Source organism: Hemiscyllium ocellatum, chromosome 13 (assembly GCF_020745735.1).
Source record: "Hemiscyllium ocellatum isolate sHemOce1 chromosome 13, sHemOce1.pat.X.cur, whole genome shotgun sequence".
Taxonomy (NCBI): Eukaryota; Metazoa; Chordata; class Chondrichthyes; order Orectolobiformes; family Hemiscylliidae; genus Hemiscyllium; species Hemiscyllium ocellatum.
The window spans coordinates 60,244,436-60,264,484 of record NC_083413.1 but is presented as its reverse complement, the minus strand read 5'-3'; the positions used below and the strand labels follow the sequence as shown (position 1 = coordinate 60,264,484).

The 20,049-nt window shown below is 38.3% G+C and overlaps 1 protein-coding gene across 4 annotated transcripts in view; it reads right to left on the bottom strand.

The window, feature by feature from the left end:
* pax3b (paired box 3b) overlaps nucleotides 1–20,049 on the bottom strand; it is an 86,802-nt gene that overhangs the window by 22,276 nt on the left and 44,477 nt on the right. The window contains exons 5-8 of one of the 4 annotated variants that reach the window (XM_060834227.1): nucleotides 16,110–16,124; nucleotides 12,327–12,526; nucleotides 8,411–8,576; nucleotides 3,640–3,854 (exon numbers count right to left, since the gene is read on the bottom strand). In XM_060834227.1, the coding sequence (XP_060690210.1) occupies nucleotides 3,640–3,854; nucleotides 8,411–8,576; nucleotides 12,327–12,526; nucleotides 16,110–16,124 (596 nt within the window). Of the gene's footprint in view, nucleotides 1–3,639; nucleotides 3,855–7,054; nucleotides 7,058–8,410; nucleotides 8,577–12,326; nucleotides 12,527–16,109; nucleotides 16,125–20,049 lie in introns of all 4 variants that reach the window. The other 3 variants (XM_060834228.1, XM_060834229.1, XM_060834230.1) reach the window with 3 other exon arrangements.

Sequence of the window (20,049 nt, the reverse complement as noted above, 5' to 3'; positions counted from 1 at the left end):
CCCACACCAATATGGACATAAATTCTAGATTCCTTCATGGTTTCAAAACAGTAAAAGACATTTAATCCATACAGTAATAAAACTAAACATGATGGATTACATACCAGAAGAGGATTCTGATCAAAGGCTTATGCGATATTACTACAGTGTATATATTTTAACAACTCCTATATTACTATCAATGAGGAAATGCAGTTTGAGGAAAGTTACTCAAAAGTAAAAGACTCACTTTGAAAAGTAGATGTATTTCAACATCTTGTGAAAAGACCTTTGTTCAAAAAACTGAAATATTGGGATTTGTTGAAAGTATCAAATAACTGAGTAGAAAACATTAAACAATTTAGTGATCTGAAATAAGCATACATAGTTTTGACAAAATCTCTTCAACAGTACTGTTCACCAGTTTCTACAAATTACATTCCCAGAAAGCATAATTTGGGGGACAAGAGAAATGACTAGCATATGCAAATAGAAGATTAAAAGTGAAGGATAAGGCCTACTGCAATTACACATTTTATGTACAATATTTGTCCCATGAGTCAGTGATGACACAACAATCCCAGTTCAACTCATCCTTCCTGTGTTCTGAAGCTCAGGGTCATAAAAACAAAGGTTCTCCTTCAGAGGCTATATAGATGAAAGTAGATCAGAGAGTTCCAGCCTGTCACCTTTAAGCAGACACCGGCTGATAACATCTACAGATGTGGAACTGCAAATTAATTCTTTATTTATTTATTCTCCAAATAAGAGTGCACTAACCTTTATTGACTTTGACACAGATGCTGTGATGAGTGGTGAATAAAACGTCAGAGAAAAATACGCTTCAAGTGCCTGGATCTTGAATGCAAGACAACAAGCCAAAAAGCCTTCTTTCATTTTATGCTCTCCAACATTCTTATCAGTAAGAACCGAAAAAGCAGCTTGTTTGCAGGAGTGTTTCTTTTAACCAATTCGCTGGCGATATCTGTGATTACATGGAGCTCTTTTGAAAGAAGATGACTTTGTTTCACAAGACTTGTGGAATTACCAGAATCATATTGGTATAATTGATGTGGAGACCTAGAAACTCTCTAAAATTTGAAATTTATATCTTTTTCTGCTGTGTTATATGATTCAATATCACTACCACACCCGACTTTGGTCTTGCCATGTTACTTGTATGTTGGATTCCTGATCTCAGTTATGTGTATCTCATCCTGTAATTCCCAAAAAAATCTAAACTTATGGAGGAGCAAAACAAGGCACAACATGTGAAAGAAACAGTAAACAATAGCTGTTAGCACTGGACTATCTCAAGCCTTTTCAATCAATTTTGTGCATTTTCTCAAAGGAGCTGAAGCACCAAAGTGGTTATTAGCTACCATTATAGTCTTGGCCAGAACACATCTGGAGAACTGTATTCATTTCTGTCCATAATCTCAAAAAGGGTATATCAGCTATGGAAAGGGCGCAATGCAAATTTTACAGAGTTATAGTGAACATAAAGGGCTTACTTATGAGTACATGCTGCATAAACTTGGTTTATGTCTCTTTTAGTATGGAAAATGTGGGATGGAGATGTGTTGTAATCTAATTGAGGTGTGAAATATGATTAAAGACTTTGATAGGGCAGATAAAACAATAATATTTTATTCTTGTTGGGGAAACCAGAATAAGAGGACATACACTTAATATCAGTTAGATCTTTGTTCGGTATGATTATCAGGGAATATAAGACAAAGATGAATAAATAAGGAGGATATGGCATATCAGCCATGGTTTAATTGAATGACAGGTGTGATTGAGAGTCTGAATAGTCCATTGCTGGACCTATATTTTAGTTATATATAACTTGTGGGTCTAGTTTTAACCCATTCAAAACTAACAAACATTTAGAGAGTTAAGACTGGCTGGTGCAATGTACCTCCATTTCAATGATACATTTATCATACTCAGAAGACACAATATTCATGACAATAAAACCAACAATGAACAGCATTTGAATATTTTACATACAAGACAAAATTTCTCATTCCATTCCAAAAGCAATCTGTTTGATACTGCTATATCCTTAATCAATTTCTTGTGGAAAAGGAAAATAGGGTGTCAATTAATTGTGTGCTCAATGTGCACAGAAACCAAGAAGGTTCCTATTTGCCCAAAGGGGAAATTTGCTTATTCCATCTTTATAGTTTTACAATACTCTGAACTGTTGGATCTGTGGGTTATCAGTGTGCTGCAGAAAGCAGAAACAACATTTCATGATGCGACTGCACATTAAATAAAGAATAAAAAGCCACAGATGCAAGGAGTCATTTTGGCCACCCTTTGTGCCATTAGAATCTAATTTTCTGCCTATTAAAATGTCCCTTACTGTTCAGGCAGTAGCAGTAGCCAATGATTGGTGTGTAATTGACTATAATTGTCTTTTCACTTTTCATTTATATCATTCTGTGCTTCCTTCTGTTCTTCAATTTATAGCAAGATTTTCAAGAAAATCATACCTTTAACACTCCATATCGTCACTTTGAAATGACTCACTTTTAATTATAGGTTCCAGTCCCTTGTGACCAATATTAAAAATTAACTGGTGTACATATCAGATGACACCTGTGTCCAACTTATGCTAACAAATGGAGACAGTATATTTTAATAAAATAATAATGTCAACTTTCCACCAGCTGGTCATACATTTAAAAACTTTAAGGCTCTCCCAATGCTATCTGCAATTATTCTATCTGAGGATAATTCACTGATCCTCTGATAGCAATGTGAATCTTCTGCAGGGTAGTAACATTATGATATTAATATATTAAAATTGCTTAACAAAGCATTGAAAGATAAAGCATACATTTTAATCAAAGGGCAAGTTGATGCTGACAGTTCCCATTTATGCACCTAATATCATTTCCTGAACCACTTTCAGCAAATGAAGTGGCTAATAATCATATGGGTTCACTTCAATCACACATCGAAAGAGCTTGTTATAGTAACACATCACTTAATTTTGAGGTACTTCTCTCTTTAAAAATTCCCCTTTGAAATTCTTTGTTCAGTTTGTAGATTTACAATACATGAAGTGACATAACTGAATCATATTTTAAACACAATATGCTGCATTTCATTGATATCGGTAAGTGCCTAGGTTATAATGCAGACAATATGATAAAATATACCTATTAGGCATGATAGCAGAAAAAAATTAAAACATGCATTAAACCAGCTTAAAAAAAGCATAAATTAGTGAATTGAAAGATAATGAACATTTATAAATTAGATTGTTACAGTAACTTCAAAATTTTCATTGAATTTCACATTGGAAATGGTTTCAGCTTCATTTCAAATGTGTCTTTGTAAATGTCGTCAATAATTTTTGCTTTGTTTTCTCTATAACTTTTCACTTTTGATCTTATTTTATTTTCGAATACTCTTAAAGATGATAGATGCAGAAAATGTTTGCCGCATGAAGCGTTGGGAAAATTAAGTGTCTGAAAGATTAGTTTGATCAGTGAATAGCTACAAACCAGTAGTCACATGAGCTGCACAGACAGATTTTTGTAATGATTTAAGTCCAGAAATGCTTCTTTAATTTTGCCTTGGGTAGTAAACTATTTGGTTCACAGATACAGTAGACACCCTGTTTTGAATCACAAAACTGACCTGAGGTGAGAGGCCGTTGCTAACCGTTGGATTCATGGGATTGGCAGACCCTGCAGGAGACACAAAGCTGTCTGTGTACCCTGAAAATCCATGCCTGCTGGTGGATAAGCAATAAGCAGAACTGCTGTCTGGAGTCGAAGGGAGGCTGCTCTGGTGAACTGATGTTGGAGGCAGAGGCTGTGGCCTGTGAACTGTGTTGCTTGGATCTGAGATTGCTGAAAGCACAATAACATTTATTGTATCATTAGTGCTGCATCTTTTTCGTTTCTTAAGGAATGACTAAACTAGGTCCAAAGGTGATATCTCATGTCACTGCTAAGAGTTAAATTATTTTTGACAATTTTTCACATTCATCAATGCTTTTATTTTATACTTCAAAATATTACAGTTTAATATTGCAAGGTCTTCAGAAAAAATATGGACGTGTTTGTAAATGCAGGCTGAAGTTATGTAAATTACGTCAAAATGTACCATTATGTCTCCAGCATGTGTTGTATGGTGAACATAATGATTCAGAGGCAAATTATCTTGGGTCATAATGTTGACACAGTGCATCACCAGACAGGAACACATGTCAGAGAATCAGGTACAGATTAATGTACCTGTTTAGGAGCCTTCCAACTTTCTAGTGATTGACTTTAACATGTGAGAAACTGAAGTAATATGCATTGGACACGCCAGCCTGGATTTTCTCTGAGCACATTACGTTGTGATTTTGGGACCATATGTAGCTGGGCAGTAGCAATCATCCAGTGCCAGTGAGAGAGATCACCGTTGTCAAGAATATTTTGAGGAGTCCTCATTGGAGTGGGCTCTTTCTTTCTTTCTTTCACTGTCAGGGCCAGGTACTGGGTCTCAATGATGAGAGGGGTCTTCTCAACGGGTCACCGAGGTGGTCTGCACTGTTGACAGGCTCCTCCAGGGTCATGGAATCACTGGCTCTGATTTCCATCTCCCCACTCTCCCCAGATCCTGCAAGGAGACTGCCTCTATGCAACTCCCCACGTAATGTGGCCCCTTCACCTCTGGAAAATTTCAGGTCGCCTCTTAGGACACTGATTATTTAATTTCACTAGATAGCTCCAGTAAGTGGTGAACTGCTATGCCTCTGGTTCCACCATAGGTAATACAGCCTGGCAGTGGGGAACCATCACATTTTGGCCCCTTAATATTTTAACAAGCCCCCTATCTAATAGCCTACCACTCTTTTCCATTCCCAAATCTACAATTCATTTTTCATCAAGCAATGATCTATATTGTAAGCCTAATGATCTGTATTGTAAAATACAAATCCTGCATATTTTTGTGCTTTTTCTTCCTTTTTTGAGCAAACTGATTGCCAAATGCTTTTTTGGAAAGACGTGGCCTTTAAAAAGACAATTTCATTCTATTTTTTGTTACAATAGCAATTGCATTTCATGTCAACACCAATTAAAGTTAGGTAAAGAGTAGCCTCAGTGTGATTAACATGAGGATAGCTGGATAGTTTTGTGTTCTATACAGTACTGCTGGATGGAATACACCATGCTGTATAAATGGTATTGAGCACAATAAACATGTAGTTAAATGTTGTATTTTCACACAACTAAATATGTAGCTAGTGACAGAATAACACTGAACTTCACTTGCATTGAGAAATGTATGACCTGCTTGTCATCCCCAGGTCATTTTGTATTTGCATAAAGAGTGGAGGTATAGTAAAGTTTCAAATAGCAAGATTTTTGACTATTCAAAACCTATTCCCTTACATAGAGATTAAATCAAGCCTAAGATCCATGCCTACTTGGAAATTTTGTAAATTTGGACGACAATTTTGCTATTTTCCACCATGGTGCATTTTGACTAGTTTAATACCCATTCCTTTAACATAGTGATGGTCAACCTTTTTGCATAGTGTAGATGGAAATTATGAGAAACTTGTAGTGTTTCTTTTCCCGGTGTGGAAAGGTGGGGGATAAATTTCAGAAAGATAGAGGTTGCTGCAATTGTTTGAATTAGTCACTGTTCCTCCAATCACAGGCTGGATTCTGCTCCCCCTCCCCCCACCCCCACCACCCCATGTTTTCCACTAATAGGTTCCCCTACTACAGCAGCACACATAAGAGTGAAAGGGATGTGAACATAAGAGGATTAGTTAGTAAATTTGCTGATGACAGCAAAATTGGAGGTGTAGTAGGCAGCGAAGAAGGTTACCTCAGATTACAATAGGATCTTGATCAGATGGATCAATGGACTGAGAATTGGCAGATGGTGTTTAATTTAAATAAATGTGAGGTGCTGCATTTTGCGAAAGTAAATCTTAGCAGAACTTACACACTTAATGGTAAGGTCAGAGGGAGTGTTGCTGAGCAAAGAAACCTTGGAGTGCAGGTTCATAGCTCCTTGAAAGTAGAGTCATAGGTTGATAGGATAGTGAAGAAGTCATTTGGTATGCTTTCCTTTACTGGTTAGAGTATTGAGTACAGAAATTGGGAGGTCATGTTGCAGCTGTCAGGACATTGGTTAGGCCACTGTTAGAATGTTGCATGCAATTCTGATCTTCCTATCAGAAAGATGTTGTGAAACTTGAAAGTGTTCAGAAAAGATTTACAAGGATATTGCCAGAGTTGGAAGATTTGAGCTATAGGGAGAAGTTGAATAGGCTAGGGCTGTTTTCCCTAGAGCGTCAGAGACTGAGAGGTGGCCTTATAGAGATTTACAAAATCATGCAGAGCATGAATAGGATAAATAGACAAAAGTCTTTTCCCTGGGGTGGGGGAGTCCAGAACTAGAGGGCATAGATTTAGGGTGAGAGGGGAAAGATATAAAAGAGACCAAAAGGGCAACCTTTTCACTCAGAGGGTGGTACATCTATGGAATGAGCTGCCAGAGGAAGTGGTGGAGGCTGGTACAATTGCAACATTTAAAAGGCATCTGGATGGGTAAAAGAATAGGAAGGGTTTCGAGGAATAGGGGCCAGTTGCTGGCAGGTGGGACTAGATTGGGTTGGGGTATCTGCTTGACGTGGACAAGTTAGATTGAAGGGTCTGTTTCCGTGCTGTACATCTCTATGACTGTATGACCTCTGATTGGAGGAGGAATCCCTTGCAAACCTTTCCACTCATACTTATATATATTTGAATATTCAGATTAAATAAAACACAAATACCATATTTTTTTTTAAAAGTTCTCTTTACATCATTTTTACTCAGTTTATGATCCTTCTCATGTAAGGTTCTTTTCTTCAATTATTAATTTTGCATTTTAATTATGGATGGTAAGTATTAATTATGGGAATGAGTTGTAAATGTATCTACTGTGCAGCAGACATCAGGCCATGTGAAACATTCTGGTGGCCCACAGGCTATAGGTTGGGGACCCCTACTCTAAAGTGTTAGCTCTCTGTTCTTTTCCTTCTGAGACCTGGTTTAAAAACCTGCTCACACAGCTAAGATGAAAGGTTCGAATGTCTGCTGGTTGCAAGTGTTCCGTACAAAAGTATTTGGCCTCTCTGAACTCAGTCCTGAGTGAATGTAAATCCATCGAAGTAATTTGAATCAAATTCAACATCTCAGGTATGAAATAGATCTTTGGTGGTAGTTCAGAATGAACAACTTCAATAGAAGAGAAAATTGAGCACAGTGTAAAACAGGCTGTCAATTCATTTTCACCGAATTTACAGTACAGCCAAACAATAATCTCATCCCATCTTTCATTCCTTATGTAAAATGGAAAAGTTAACATGACAGCAGTAGATGTGCAATTTAGTAAGGCATCTATGTGTGGAAGTTTTCTCTATTAACTGTGTCATAATGAAGTGCTTAGCATTCTTTGAAAACAAACATTTTTGATTTTGTTATACATGGTGTGCCGAGGCAAACTTCCATCATTGTGGGCCACTATAAAGTGAGTTTAACTTCCCATCTGATGTGATTGACAGTAACACTGGGTCCCAAAATGGCAAGTGTTCCATTTCCTAGTGCCAACATCTCGAGTACAAAAAGTTATCCAAAAATGTTTTCTTAAATGTACACATTAAAGTCGTTTGATAGCCATTTAGCATAACTAAAAGTTATTTCAATGCCATGAAACATCTGGAAAAAATGACTGCAGTAGAAACTTCAAACTGCCTTTGGGAACCATGCAGAGAAGCCTCTTGGGCACAAAGATCAAGACAAATGGAAAAAATTTTGTATTACTGGGGATTAAAAACAAATTAATAATCATTTAAGCTCGATTCAATCTCTCCACAATTTTAAAAACGCTTGAGATATTCTTCGATAAATTTTCAGAATAGCCACTGTATCACCAGAATCATAGACATCCAGTATTTAAATAGTATGAGAAAAAATGTGTCTTGTGGTAATAGAATTAGGCGAGCATTATAAAATCAGCTATTTATTATGTGCGTCACTTGATATTTAGTTCTGCTGAGGACAATGGATTAGACTATCAGGCTGGCAGTAAAACAGGTGGCCCACTGTGTAATGAGCATTCAATACTTTTGCTCAAGGAACGTTTCTACCACTGTCTTTATTCTTCCAACCTCGAAAAACACAGACTGCAACTGACAGAAATATCATATGAAAAAGTGTAACCATTGAAAATGTATTATTTTTCTTTTTTTTTTCTCTACCATTCTAATGTAAGCAGCAAAAATGCTAAATTCTGTGTTTCTTTTAAAGTTTCTTCCTTTACTCTGAATGATGTTGGAATAGACAGTTGCTGTTAATTGACCATTCTAACAGACACCAAATGTTCACGTGGTTTAAAATATGAGGATGTGTTTTACCCTGTGGTATGGATGTAGGAGGATAACTGGCATCAGACAGCTGATAAGGAGACAGCGCTGGCATTGCTGTGGGTGGGAATCCTCCAGGAATCAAATGATTAAATGCCAATAGTTGATTGGCTCCTGCTTGTTTTCTCCAACGAGCTCGACGATTGCTGAACCAAACCTAATAAATTAAACAGGATCACTTCCAGGACAGTTTGAATTGAATTTACTTTTAGTACAATTACCACAATAATTAAAGTATGCATAATAAAATGAAAATAAATGAGAGAGAACAAAATAATGCATAGCTCATGCACAAAACTCCCAATAGATAAGCAGTGAAATTTTGCAATAAGATCTTTAAATTATGAATTATATTTACTTAATTGGGACTATTGAAAATTAGCATGGTATAATGCAAAGTATTCTAAATGATGCAAAAGTTTATTGATATCATTATTGATAGTGCATTACTTAAAAAGATTTATTTTCTTAGACAATTATTTGCAGCTGTCCTGACAGCAAGAATACTTAAATTATGATATTTTTAAAAAATGATCAAAATTAACTCTCTTCGATCGCACCAAAGAAGATAGCAAATACTTCCTGCAACGTGTTCTTTCCTCTAACCGTCTTTATCCAAATTTTGCAACTGTGGATCTGAGCTGTCTCTAAAATCATAGTTTTTTCATCTAATTCACTAGTCCATGCACAGATAAAATTGAATTAGTAAGAATTTTTTAAAAATTAAATTTATATTAAACAGGGAATTTCAATGGAAGAAAAGCTTTCAATAATCTGGCACAAGTCTGTGAGCATGTTCCATTGGCATGCAAGTGGCAAGGCATAATTAGTTACGATCTGAATCAGTCAAGGATGTATTATTCTATGAGCTAAGTGTTTATTTTTCTCTATAAAATATATATATATCTCCTGATGAATTTCTGTATGAATTATAATGTATGTCAAATTAAAATTATTGAGGTTCTTCAGCATTGGTGCTGTGGTGCAGATGTTTTGAAATAGCATTCTAGAGATTTAAAAGGAGTGAAGAATCTTTGTATAACTGTCATTTAAAAATGTGAAAATTTATTACAAGAAATAAAAGTTAGATTCAGTATTCCTACTGTCTGAGAAAAGTTAAATTCCCATCGCTGAACCGTCGTGAAGAAGTCACTGATTGACTTAAATCTGTCATTCATGCTGGCTTTCGTAAAAGATCCATATGTTAGTTGTTCTGGGGAATTTAGCAGGGAAGTAGATCACAGCAAGCCACATAAAAGATGATAGGCCTCATGAGACCAAATGAAGCTGTGAGGAATGCAGAGAAGTCACAGGGTTAAAGCTACACTGTGGCAGCTGCTGCATTAATATGGCTCCTGCATGCACTGAAGGGCAAGCACTTAGAAAGTGTTAGTGCTCAAACTTCATTCACAATCGTTCTTTAAGTCTGATGAGTGAATTGTTTGTGTAGATATTGGACATTTTGATGGTGAATGACAATTGCCTCGCAGCTTTGATATTTTTCAGCACTTTTGATGATGTCAAACAAATGCTCCTATTCCATATGGATTAATGGATAAAGAGAGCGATAGCTACCATTGATAAATTACCGATCCCAGCACTTTTCTTTCCTCATCACCTGAATGAATTAAAACATGCCAGAGACCCATAGATGCCTGCAGCTTCTTAGTACCTCAGCAAAGCAGAGTTTAGGTTTGGAACTGGTGAATCATTCAACCTGTGGACATCATTGTTTTCTCTGATGGTGTTCCTACCTGACAGACATTCATGCACACTGTCTAACTAGTGTCAAGGTACCAGCAAGAGTGAAAGGCTGGTTAATTTCACTCTGAAAATGGGGATCAAATCTTATACTACTTTGGTCCAGATTATTTGGGACATTATTAGATAGTGCATGATAAGCCACAATGGCAGCTACACAAAATTTATTATTGAATCAATAATACGCTTAATATATTGGTGTGGCATATGCACTGCTCTATGGAGAAACTAATCATTGACTCTTGTTCATTATGGCTAACTTTCTTAATTCTTGAGATCTTCATCAGGGAGCTATTTTAATGTGGTGCATGCATTGAGCAAGCAGTGAGTGGAAAGCACTTGATTGTTAGGCTTCACTAAAATTTGAAAGCCGAAATGACCATGCCTTTCCAGCACTGAGACACAGGGAATCCATCAAGCCAGTCACCAGAAAGCTGAACCAAGAATTCTGCAATATCAGAGATCGAGGTTGAATTGAAGAGGGCAAGGATTGATGGAAGATCAGTAAATAAACAGGCAATAAAATTTTATGTTGTGTAGCTAAATGCTATTATGCTTTGCTGGCCTTTAAACTGAAAGCATGCAACAGCCATTTCTTCAGTGATTCCCAGAAATCCCATTAGAGGCAACTAGTTTAGCTGCATTCCTAAAGTTGCAATGGATGGAGATTAGGCAGTGTAGGTATTACATAATTACCCTTCAAAATTGTAGCTGCTTATCATGTGCCCATTAAGATCCCAATTTGTAAGATGGTCCCAAGACTTAAAATCATGATTTGATAGGGAAATATGCTTACAGACTGTCTGGTCTCTTCTAAGAACAACTCCCTAGAGCTTCTGCAGACCTACTGCTTTGAGGAGCATTCCAGCACATTCCCACTTCTAACTTTCTTATGCTGTCCCTCCATTCATGTAACCCACATGTGCATATCAAGAGGAAAATAAAACAGGAGGCCAGAAATGTCCTCCCACCTCATTCAGAAACTAACTCTGGGCCTGTGCTTCATTCACTGCAAATGCTGTGATGATGAATTCAGGGAGAACTAAAAATCCAAGCGGAATGGGAACAAAGAAGTGAACCAAAAGTCTCTGCTTCCAGTTTCTCTTCCCTGTGTTCAGAGAACAGGAAAATCTGTATACTTTCAGGGAAAAGCAGATGTATGGAAATGAAGCAAATGGCTCTGGAAGAGAAAATTAACATGGGTGGAGCCACCATGGATTGACTGTTTTCCTATTGTATAGAAGTTTGATTGTAATGGCAAGAATTTCAAATCCCTGCTGCACTGTTGTGGAAAGGAAAATTGGATGATTTCAACAATGGACTTTCAACTCTGAAGATTAGTTTCATGTTCAAAATGTAACTTGAAAATGCTATCCCCCACTCCCACACCCCAAACCCAGGAGTTTTGATGGTAATATCCATACTTCTTTAAATCTATGATGATATATATTGTGACATATTGTCATGATTCTTCAAAACTTTTCCTTGTGTAAATGATAGTTAAGGAAAGTAATGACTGTGAGCAAGCTTTAACCAATGTGCATTAATGTATGGCACTTTCTCCAGTTCAGGGTTTAACCCATATCATTGGCATAAATAAAAATCCAGGTATTAAGTACTTTCTTTATGTAGTTCATAAGACTTAATGTAAAATACGTTTATCAGCAAAGAAAAGGACTCTATTCAACTACAGTCCTCATCAAAACACAGTTACAAGCATGATATCACTTGGTCTTGAGTATTATATGCAACTTAAGACAGGTGAAATCCCAGCATAAAACAGAAGTCATATACACATATGATTCAGGTATGGATCAATATAAGATATTGATATAGATCAATCTGCTTTAAGTATACTTGAAATCATCCAAAATATTAATTGCACCCAAAAATCTTTAATAAATAGATTGGTTTATTATGGGGCACTGTTTTCAGCAATGCAGTAGATTTATTTATTAAAGACATTCTTTCAGTATGAGATATGGTGCTCCAACAATGTGCCTCAAATGCAGTCAATAAAACAAACTGGCTTACTGGACTTTTCAAGTAATTTAGTAATTTAATGAACAAATCAAAATTCATGTTTAGAATAGGAGTATTTAGACCATTATACACGGATTGATTTGTTAGGTGTAAGTTGTTTTACCTGCACTCGTGCCTCTGTAAGCTTAGCTCTTTGTGCAAGTTCCTCTCGAGTGTAGATATCTGGATAATGAGTTCTCTCAAATGCTCTTTCTAATTCCTCTAATTGTTCTGCTGTAAATGTTGTGCGACTGCGACGCTGTTTCCTCTTTAGAGGCAGGTCTGGCTCTGAGTCAATATCTGATGCTTCATCTGAATTATTTGCTGCGGGAAGCAAGTTAAATCAATGATGAGTATTACAGAAAAATATAATACCAGCTTTGGTTTAATTCACAAAGTTTCAACAGAAAGGAATGTACCACTCATCGTAAAATTTGTATCTCTGCGTATTTTAATTCAGGTATCTATTGATTGCAACCACAGGAAAAGAAAGACTTGCATTCATAGTGTATCGCTAATAATTTGAGTACACCATAAAGTGCTTTACAGCCAATGAAGTAATGTAGTCATTGCTTTAATGGAGAAAACACAACCAATTTATGTACAGCAAGCTCACCAAAACAAGCTATTGGTCAGATCATCCTGCTTTTTGGTTTTGATTGAGGAATGAATATTTCTCAGGACATTGGAAATAAATAATGCCATGGGGTTCTTTACATCCTCCTGAGACAGCTGATGAATTGTTGATTTAGTCTCAATCTGAAAGATGGCACTTTTGACTATGCAGCACTGCCTCAGTATATCTATTTCTAATTTCTAGCCTAACATGTTCCTGAAGAACAATGAGCTACATGAAAATGTGCTAAATCAAAACAACTTTCTCACAAAAATTTGTAATCAGCCAAGATTATACACCTTTAACTTTTAGATTTTGAACCCTGTTTGATTGATTTAATGCACCTTGTACTTTATTATGATTATGAGTTTGCAAAATTGCAATATTTTGAAACCATAGTTTAAATTTAAGGTCATGAAGGAGCTCATGTGACCAGCTCTGAAGTCTGGTTGGCTGGAAGACTAAGTGGTATGAATGTGAGAGTTCTAAAAAAGAGCTTAAGAAGCCTTAGACTGTTTTACTGATAAAAAAAAGGTGCAATGTAGTTATGCTTGGAAACTGTGGCAGCAGTTTATGAGTTTGCAATCTTTTAGTTCCAGAAAAGTAATGCAGGTGCCAGATTGTTTTTATTCACTTCTGGGATGTGAGTGTCACTGGCTGGCCAGCATTTATTACCTATCTCTTGTTGCCCTTGATGGTGGTGAGCTGAAGGAGTCAGTAACAGTGCTATCAATTAGCACCTGCTCAGTAACACCATTTTGGGTTCTGCCAGGGCCACTCAGCTTCTGACCTCATTACAGCCTTGGTTCAAACATGGACAAAAGAGCTGAATTCCGTAGGGGAGGGACAGCCCTTGACATCAAAGCCAAGAGATCCTTCTTCAATCTCTGTAGGTAGACCCACAATGCCCTTAGGGAGGGAATTCCATGAATTAATACCAAGTGACACTGAAGGAATAGTGATATACTTCCAAGTTAGGATAGTGAGTGGCTTTGAGGGGAACTTGAGCATGGTAATGTTCCATGTATCTACTGCCCTAGGTAGAAGTTGTCATGAGTTTGGAGTGTGCTGTCTAAAGATGAAAAATGTGGTGCTGGAAAAGCGCAGCAGGTCAGGCAGCATCCAAGGAGCAGGAGAATTGACATTTCAGGCATAAGCCCTTCTTCAGGAACCTAAAGCTGTCTAAAGAGTTTGGTGAATTTCTGCAGCGCGTCTTGTAGATTGTACATACTGAAGCTACAGAACATCAGCAGTGGAGGGAGTGGATGTTCGTGGATTTGGTGCCAATCAAATGGGTTGCTTTGTATTGGACAGTGTCAAACCTCTTCAGTGTTGCACCGTCCAGGCAATTGGGGAGCATTCCATCACACTCCTGACTTGTGCCTTGCAGATGATGGATAGGTTTTGTGGAGTGAAGAGGTGAGGTACTCACCACAGTATTCCTAGCCTCTGATTTAATCTTGTAGCCACAATAGTTATATGGCAAGTCCAGTTGAGTTTCTGATTCATGGTAATTCCCAGGACATTGATAGTGGGGGATTCAGTGATGATACCGCTGTTGAGTGTAAAGGGGCAGTGGTTAGATTGTCTCTTTTTGAAGATGGTCATTGCTTGGCATTTGTATGGTGCAAATGTTATTTGTCACTTTGTCTAGATCTTGTTGCATTTGAACATGGACTGCTTCAGTATCTGAATATTGTGCAATCATTAGTGAACATCCCCACTTGTGACCTTGTGATGGAGGTAAGGTTATTGATGCAGCAGCTAAAAATGGTTGGGTCTAGATACTACCCTGAGGAACACCTAAACATGTGTCCTGAACTGAATTGATTGACCACCAACAATCACAATATCTTCCCATGTGCCAGGTATGATTCCAATCAGCAGAGAGTTTGCCCCCAATACCCATTAATTCCAGTTTTGCTAGGGCTCCCTGATGCCATGCTCTGTCAAATGTGGCTTTGATGTCAAGGGCTGTCCCTCCCCTACGGAATTCAGCTCTTTTGTCCATGTTTGAACCAAGGCTGTAATGAGGTCAGAAGCTGAGTGGCCCTGGCAGAACCCAAACTGGTGTCACTGAGCAGGTTATTGCTGAGTAGGTGCTAATTGATGGCACTGTTACCGACTCCTTCCACATTTTACTAATTATCAAGAATAGACTGATGCAATGATAGTTGACTTCATTAGATTTGTCTGCTTTTTGTGTGCAGGATACACGTGGGCAATTTTCCACATTGTCAGTGCTGTAACTGTATGGAAGAGTTTGGCTAGGGGAGCAGCAAGTTCTGGAGCACAAGTCTTCAGTACTATTGCTAGAATGTTGTCAGGAATGTTGCTAGAATGTTCCTTGATAACACATGGAGTGAATTAAAATTGTCATGAGGATTGGCATTTGTGATGCTGGGGAATACCGGAAGAGGCCAAGGTGAATTATCCACTCAATGAATCCGGCTGAAGATTGCTACAAATGCTTCAGCCTTATCTTGTGCACTGCTGTGCTGGGGACTTCATCATTGAGGATGGGGATATTTATGGAACTTCCTCCCCTAAAGATTTGTTTAACTACCCATCTCCATTCACTACTAGACATGGCAAGACTACAGAGCTTAGATCTGATCTGTTGCTTGTGAGATCACTTAGCGCTTCTATCACTTGCTGCTTATGCTGTTTGGCAGGCAAGTAGTTTGGCAGCTTCAGTAAGTTGACACCTCATCTTTATGTATGCCAGCTGTCTGTAACAGTTCGTAAACTTTTGTGCCTTAAACAAACAACTTTTAAAATTAAAGGGTTTTGTGTTTAAGGAGAGCAAGTTAGCATTTCTACCTGAATGTAAATACAAGTAGAGGAGAGAAGATAGTTAAGCTAGTTTCGAGTTTGAATTTCAAGCTGATTACACACTTTTGTTATGAATCAGTAAACACTACAGACATATAGCAGAGACCAGAAACTGCTTGACTTAGTGAGCTAATATATTGGATGCTAGAGAAAAATGGTCTTTCATTGAAAAGATGCACATTGCAGCCTTCTATGGATTAGATTAGATTAGATTTACAGTGTGGAAACAGGCCCTTCGGCCCAACAAGTCCACACTGACCCGCTGAAGCGCAACCCACCCATACCCCTACATTTACCCCTTACCTAACACTACGGGCAATTCAGCTTGGCCAATTCACCTGACCCGCACATCTTTGTGACTGTGGGAGGAAACCGGAGCACCCGGAGGAAACCCACGCAGACACGGGGAGAACGTGCAAACTCCACACAGTCAGTCGCCTGAGTCGGGAATTGAACCCGGGTCTACAGGCGCTGTGAGGCAGCAGTGCTAACCACTGTACCACCGTGCCGCCCACAAAGAGATTCAAAGAGATTTGTTCTGGCATTGCCAGGAGAACTATCAGACTAGTCTTTACTGGTGGTGGTGGTTTTGGGGAACTCTGCAAAAAACTGAGGAAAGCATCTTGAAATGGTGACACGAGGTTACTGTTTGATAAGACAGTGATATGGAAATCTGTTGGAAGCTGAGAGCAACTGTGAATCATTTGCTAAAAGAACCATAATTCTGTCCAGAGTGCGATGTGTGAAACATATAAATAGGCAATGTTTCTCTCTGCAGTTGAAAGTATATGTTGACTAAAATCAAGTTCAAATCTCTGTTTAAATTATATTAGTTTCTGTGGTGATTGCAACATTTCACTGCAATTTTAAGTATTAATTAAATGCAAACACATGAATAAGTAATGACTTACCATGTAGAAACTCGAAGATTAGTTACAAAGCTGTGACATGTCAAATCACTTGCCTAACTACTGAGATGAAAATCCTAAAGCTACGACAAAGTCCCAGGATGGAAGTTGAATCCCAAGAAATCTGCAGAAGTGAGATTTTCGACAGAGCCAAGAAATTCTGGGTCTTCACCCAAATTATTATGCACCACCAATGTGCATCATAGCCTAGGCAAGCGTAAAGTTTGTCTATTCCAAGAATGACCCCTGACATTAGAAAGGGTGGACTGGCAGAACTCATGCTGTCTTAGGATCCAGGTTTGGACCTCTCATCAGAAGACCAACATCAAGGAAACTACATGGGAAGCTGGCTAAAATTATAGAGTTTGACTAAAGTAAATCCTATCTTTACCATAATACATTCTCCCAAGGTGCAATTTAAATATGACAACACGACCATGACTCTGGACACAGTAGTGAACTCAGAAATATGCACAATAATGACTGACTGTGCACACTTCTTTATGCATGTGCAGTAACAGCAATAAATAGAATTTGAAGCGCAACTGGCAGCACTAATCATGAAAGTTCCTCAACTGGTTTTGAATGGGAGCTATCCATATTGCACAAGAGGCAAACTTGGATATATGATCTAATGTTTGGCAAGGCCTTGAATATAATAATTGAGGCAATAATGTGATTGCTGATATCTATTTCCTGGTGATCTTAGGAAAAAGATTGACTCCATACTTGTTATGTAGTTTGATTCACAGACTTCTGAAACTGTTAAAAATGAGGTGTTAATAACAATTTAATAGCAGCAAGTTTTAGAAAACTTGCTTTAAAGGACTTAGTTTATTTTGTTCCCTTTGAACTATCCATTGGGTAAAACTTTGTCCTCTAAATCTAAACAGGAGCTGAGCAGACCAAACCTCATTTGACTTGTTAAACCAAATGATTCAAGGAAGGTGTGACTTGAGACTCTTGTCAACTGACCTCTACTTTTTGACCCTGAAATCTGGGACTGTGGTCTTAGTGGAATAAGAATACAAATTAAGTCGTGCATAGTATTGACCTCTGCAGTGAAAATTGAATAGCTTTATAATGGACAGTATTAGGAGATAATTTTATATTAATTTGGTCTAGGTGCAGTATAGCACAACACTTTAGTTTTATGGAGAGACTATAACAAAAAGATATCATTTCAATCACATATTATAGATATATTTTCCACTTCATTCGTCAAATATGCAGAGTAATATTTGTGTGAATAGTGGAAATACATCATTCCAATGAAACCTCAAAAGAACCCATGCAACATTAAGTTTAAGCCACAACAGTGGCTTTGCTCCAACAGAGCAGTTTCATTTTACCTCTACTATAATATCCATTCTACAAATTCTATTTCACTCTTCACAAATAAACACATCTGTTGCACAAATTTACATGGGAGAAAATGCTAAGGCGTTTTCAAGGTTTCATATTTACACGTCAGTGACCCATGTTTTCCTGTCTCCATCTCTTACGTTTGCCATGCACTTTCATTTCCATGCTGCAACTTAATAATTTTCACCCTATGATTCAGTGTTTTGGAGTATTTGGCACTGGGTAATCCACATTGCACAAAGGAGATGAAGTACTGGGATCAGGAGCTCTTGAATTGAAATCCAAATGCCTGAGTCACTGATATCAGGGTTCTCCTGGGTCACAGGCTCTTGGCTGGAAATATCACTTCAACACAATGGACCTGATGTTGCTGTTCCCTAATGATGACCACAAAGCCACTGCCCATTGTCAGGAAAACAAAAATCTGTTCCACTAATGTCCTTTGGGGAAGGAAATCTATCCTTATCTGGTCGGTCTATATGTGACACTAGACTCACAGCACGGTGGGGCGTCACTGGTGGTTAGCACTGCTGCCTCACAGCACCAGAGACCCGGGTTCAATTCCCACCTCGGGCAACTGTCTGTGTGGAGTTTGCACATTCTCCCCGTGTCTGCGTGGGTTTCCTCCGGGTGCTCCAGTTTCCTCCCACATTCCAAAGATGTGCAGGTTAGGTGAATTGGCCATGCTAAATTGCCCGTAGTGTAAGGTGAAGGGGTAAATGTAGGGAATGGGTCTGGATGGGTTGCTCTTTGGAGGGTGGGTGTGGACTTGTTAGGCCGAAAGGCCTGTTTACACACTGTAAGTAATCTAATCTAATCTAATCAATGCTGTCGACTATTCACTGTCTTCTGGACAATTAGAGATGGACAATAAATGATGGTCCAGCCAGTGATGTCCACATCCCATGAATAAATTAAAAGGAAACACATTTTGTCAAAATTAAGTGTGCCAATCTTTGTGAAGGTGACTTTCTGCTGTCCTGTAACAACTGTACTGTAATTTGCAATGAGATTTATGACTCCTATGCAAGAGTTCCAGATATTAATAACAGAACTCAATGTAAGTTTAATGTAACTTTAACACCAGGGAGTTCAAAGATAACCATAACTCATCTTATGGTTTCCTTAACATCACAACACCCCAGCAGGTCATCACCACCAGAAGAAGAGAGAAAGCGCCATAGATAAAGAGGAGGGCATTTCCTCCCAACCAGGAAACAACAGACCCCCCGAAGTCCACCCTCCACCCAGTGAGAACCAGGGGATACCCACTTCCCCACAACTACAGGTAACTGAGAGCTGTGATCCTCTGACAGTCCCATTGTCAGACACAGAACTGGACGGTGCGGACCCTTGCCTTGGCTCAATGACACCAGAGCGGGTATATGACCCCAGTGGGAAGCTGGATAGCTACCTCAGCCCAGCGAAGGTCCAGCAGTTCATGCTCACCATGGGGATGTAGACAGCTACCCCAGAGACAGGACAGTCAAATGGACAATGGTAACCCCATAAACTGGGGGTTAAAGAAGGCTCCTTTGCTATCGTATAACAGGGCACCCACTCACTAGGTGGGTTCCACTGAAGCCAAAGCTAAACAATAAGAGACTGGATGGTTAATAAAGGGAACTGTAAATAGGATAACTGTAAATTCGATTAATTCAATCTGTTCTTTGTAATGTTAAGACATGCAATGTATATATCTACGAACGACATGACAAATTGTACAGGTACCAAAGACTTATTTCTATGAATAAAGTATATTTTGAAATAAAAAAATAAAAAAAAGATTCCTTCCTTCCTATTTTAGTGCTTTATTTTTGATGCAACTTGAGGACTATTATTGCCCTTGTGTTTCAAAGTGGCTCTTGGGATGGAATTGAGTTGTGTCTCATGACATTTTAGGGCTTGGGGTGAGGAACAAGTTGGAAACATCTACCTTTGCAGGCTAGTTCTCAATATTGTCTTCGTTTTCATCATCAAATCCCACCTAACAAGAAATTTCTTCCATCCTGTTCCTCCACCTCACCATCATCACTAATTTCCTTTGCTTTTTTGTCCTCTGCCCTAAGAAGACAGAGGACGTTATGGAAGATCCATACATTTATCTTACAACTGCACTGTCT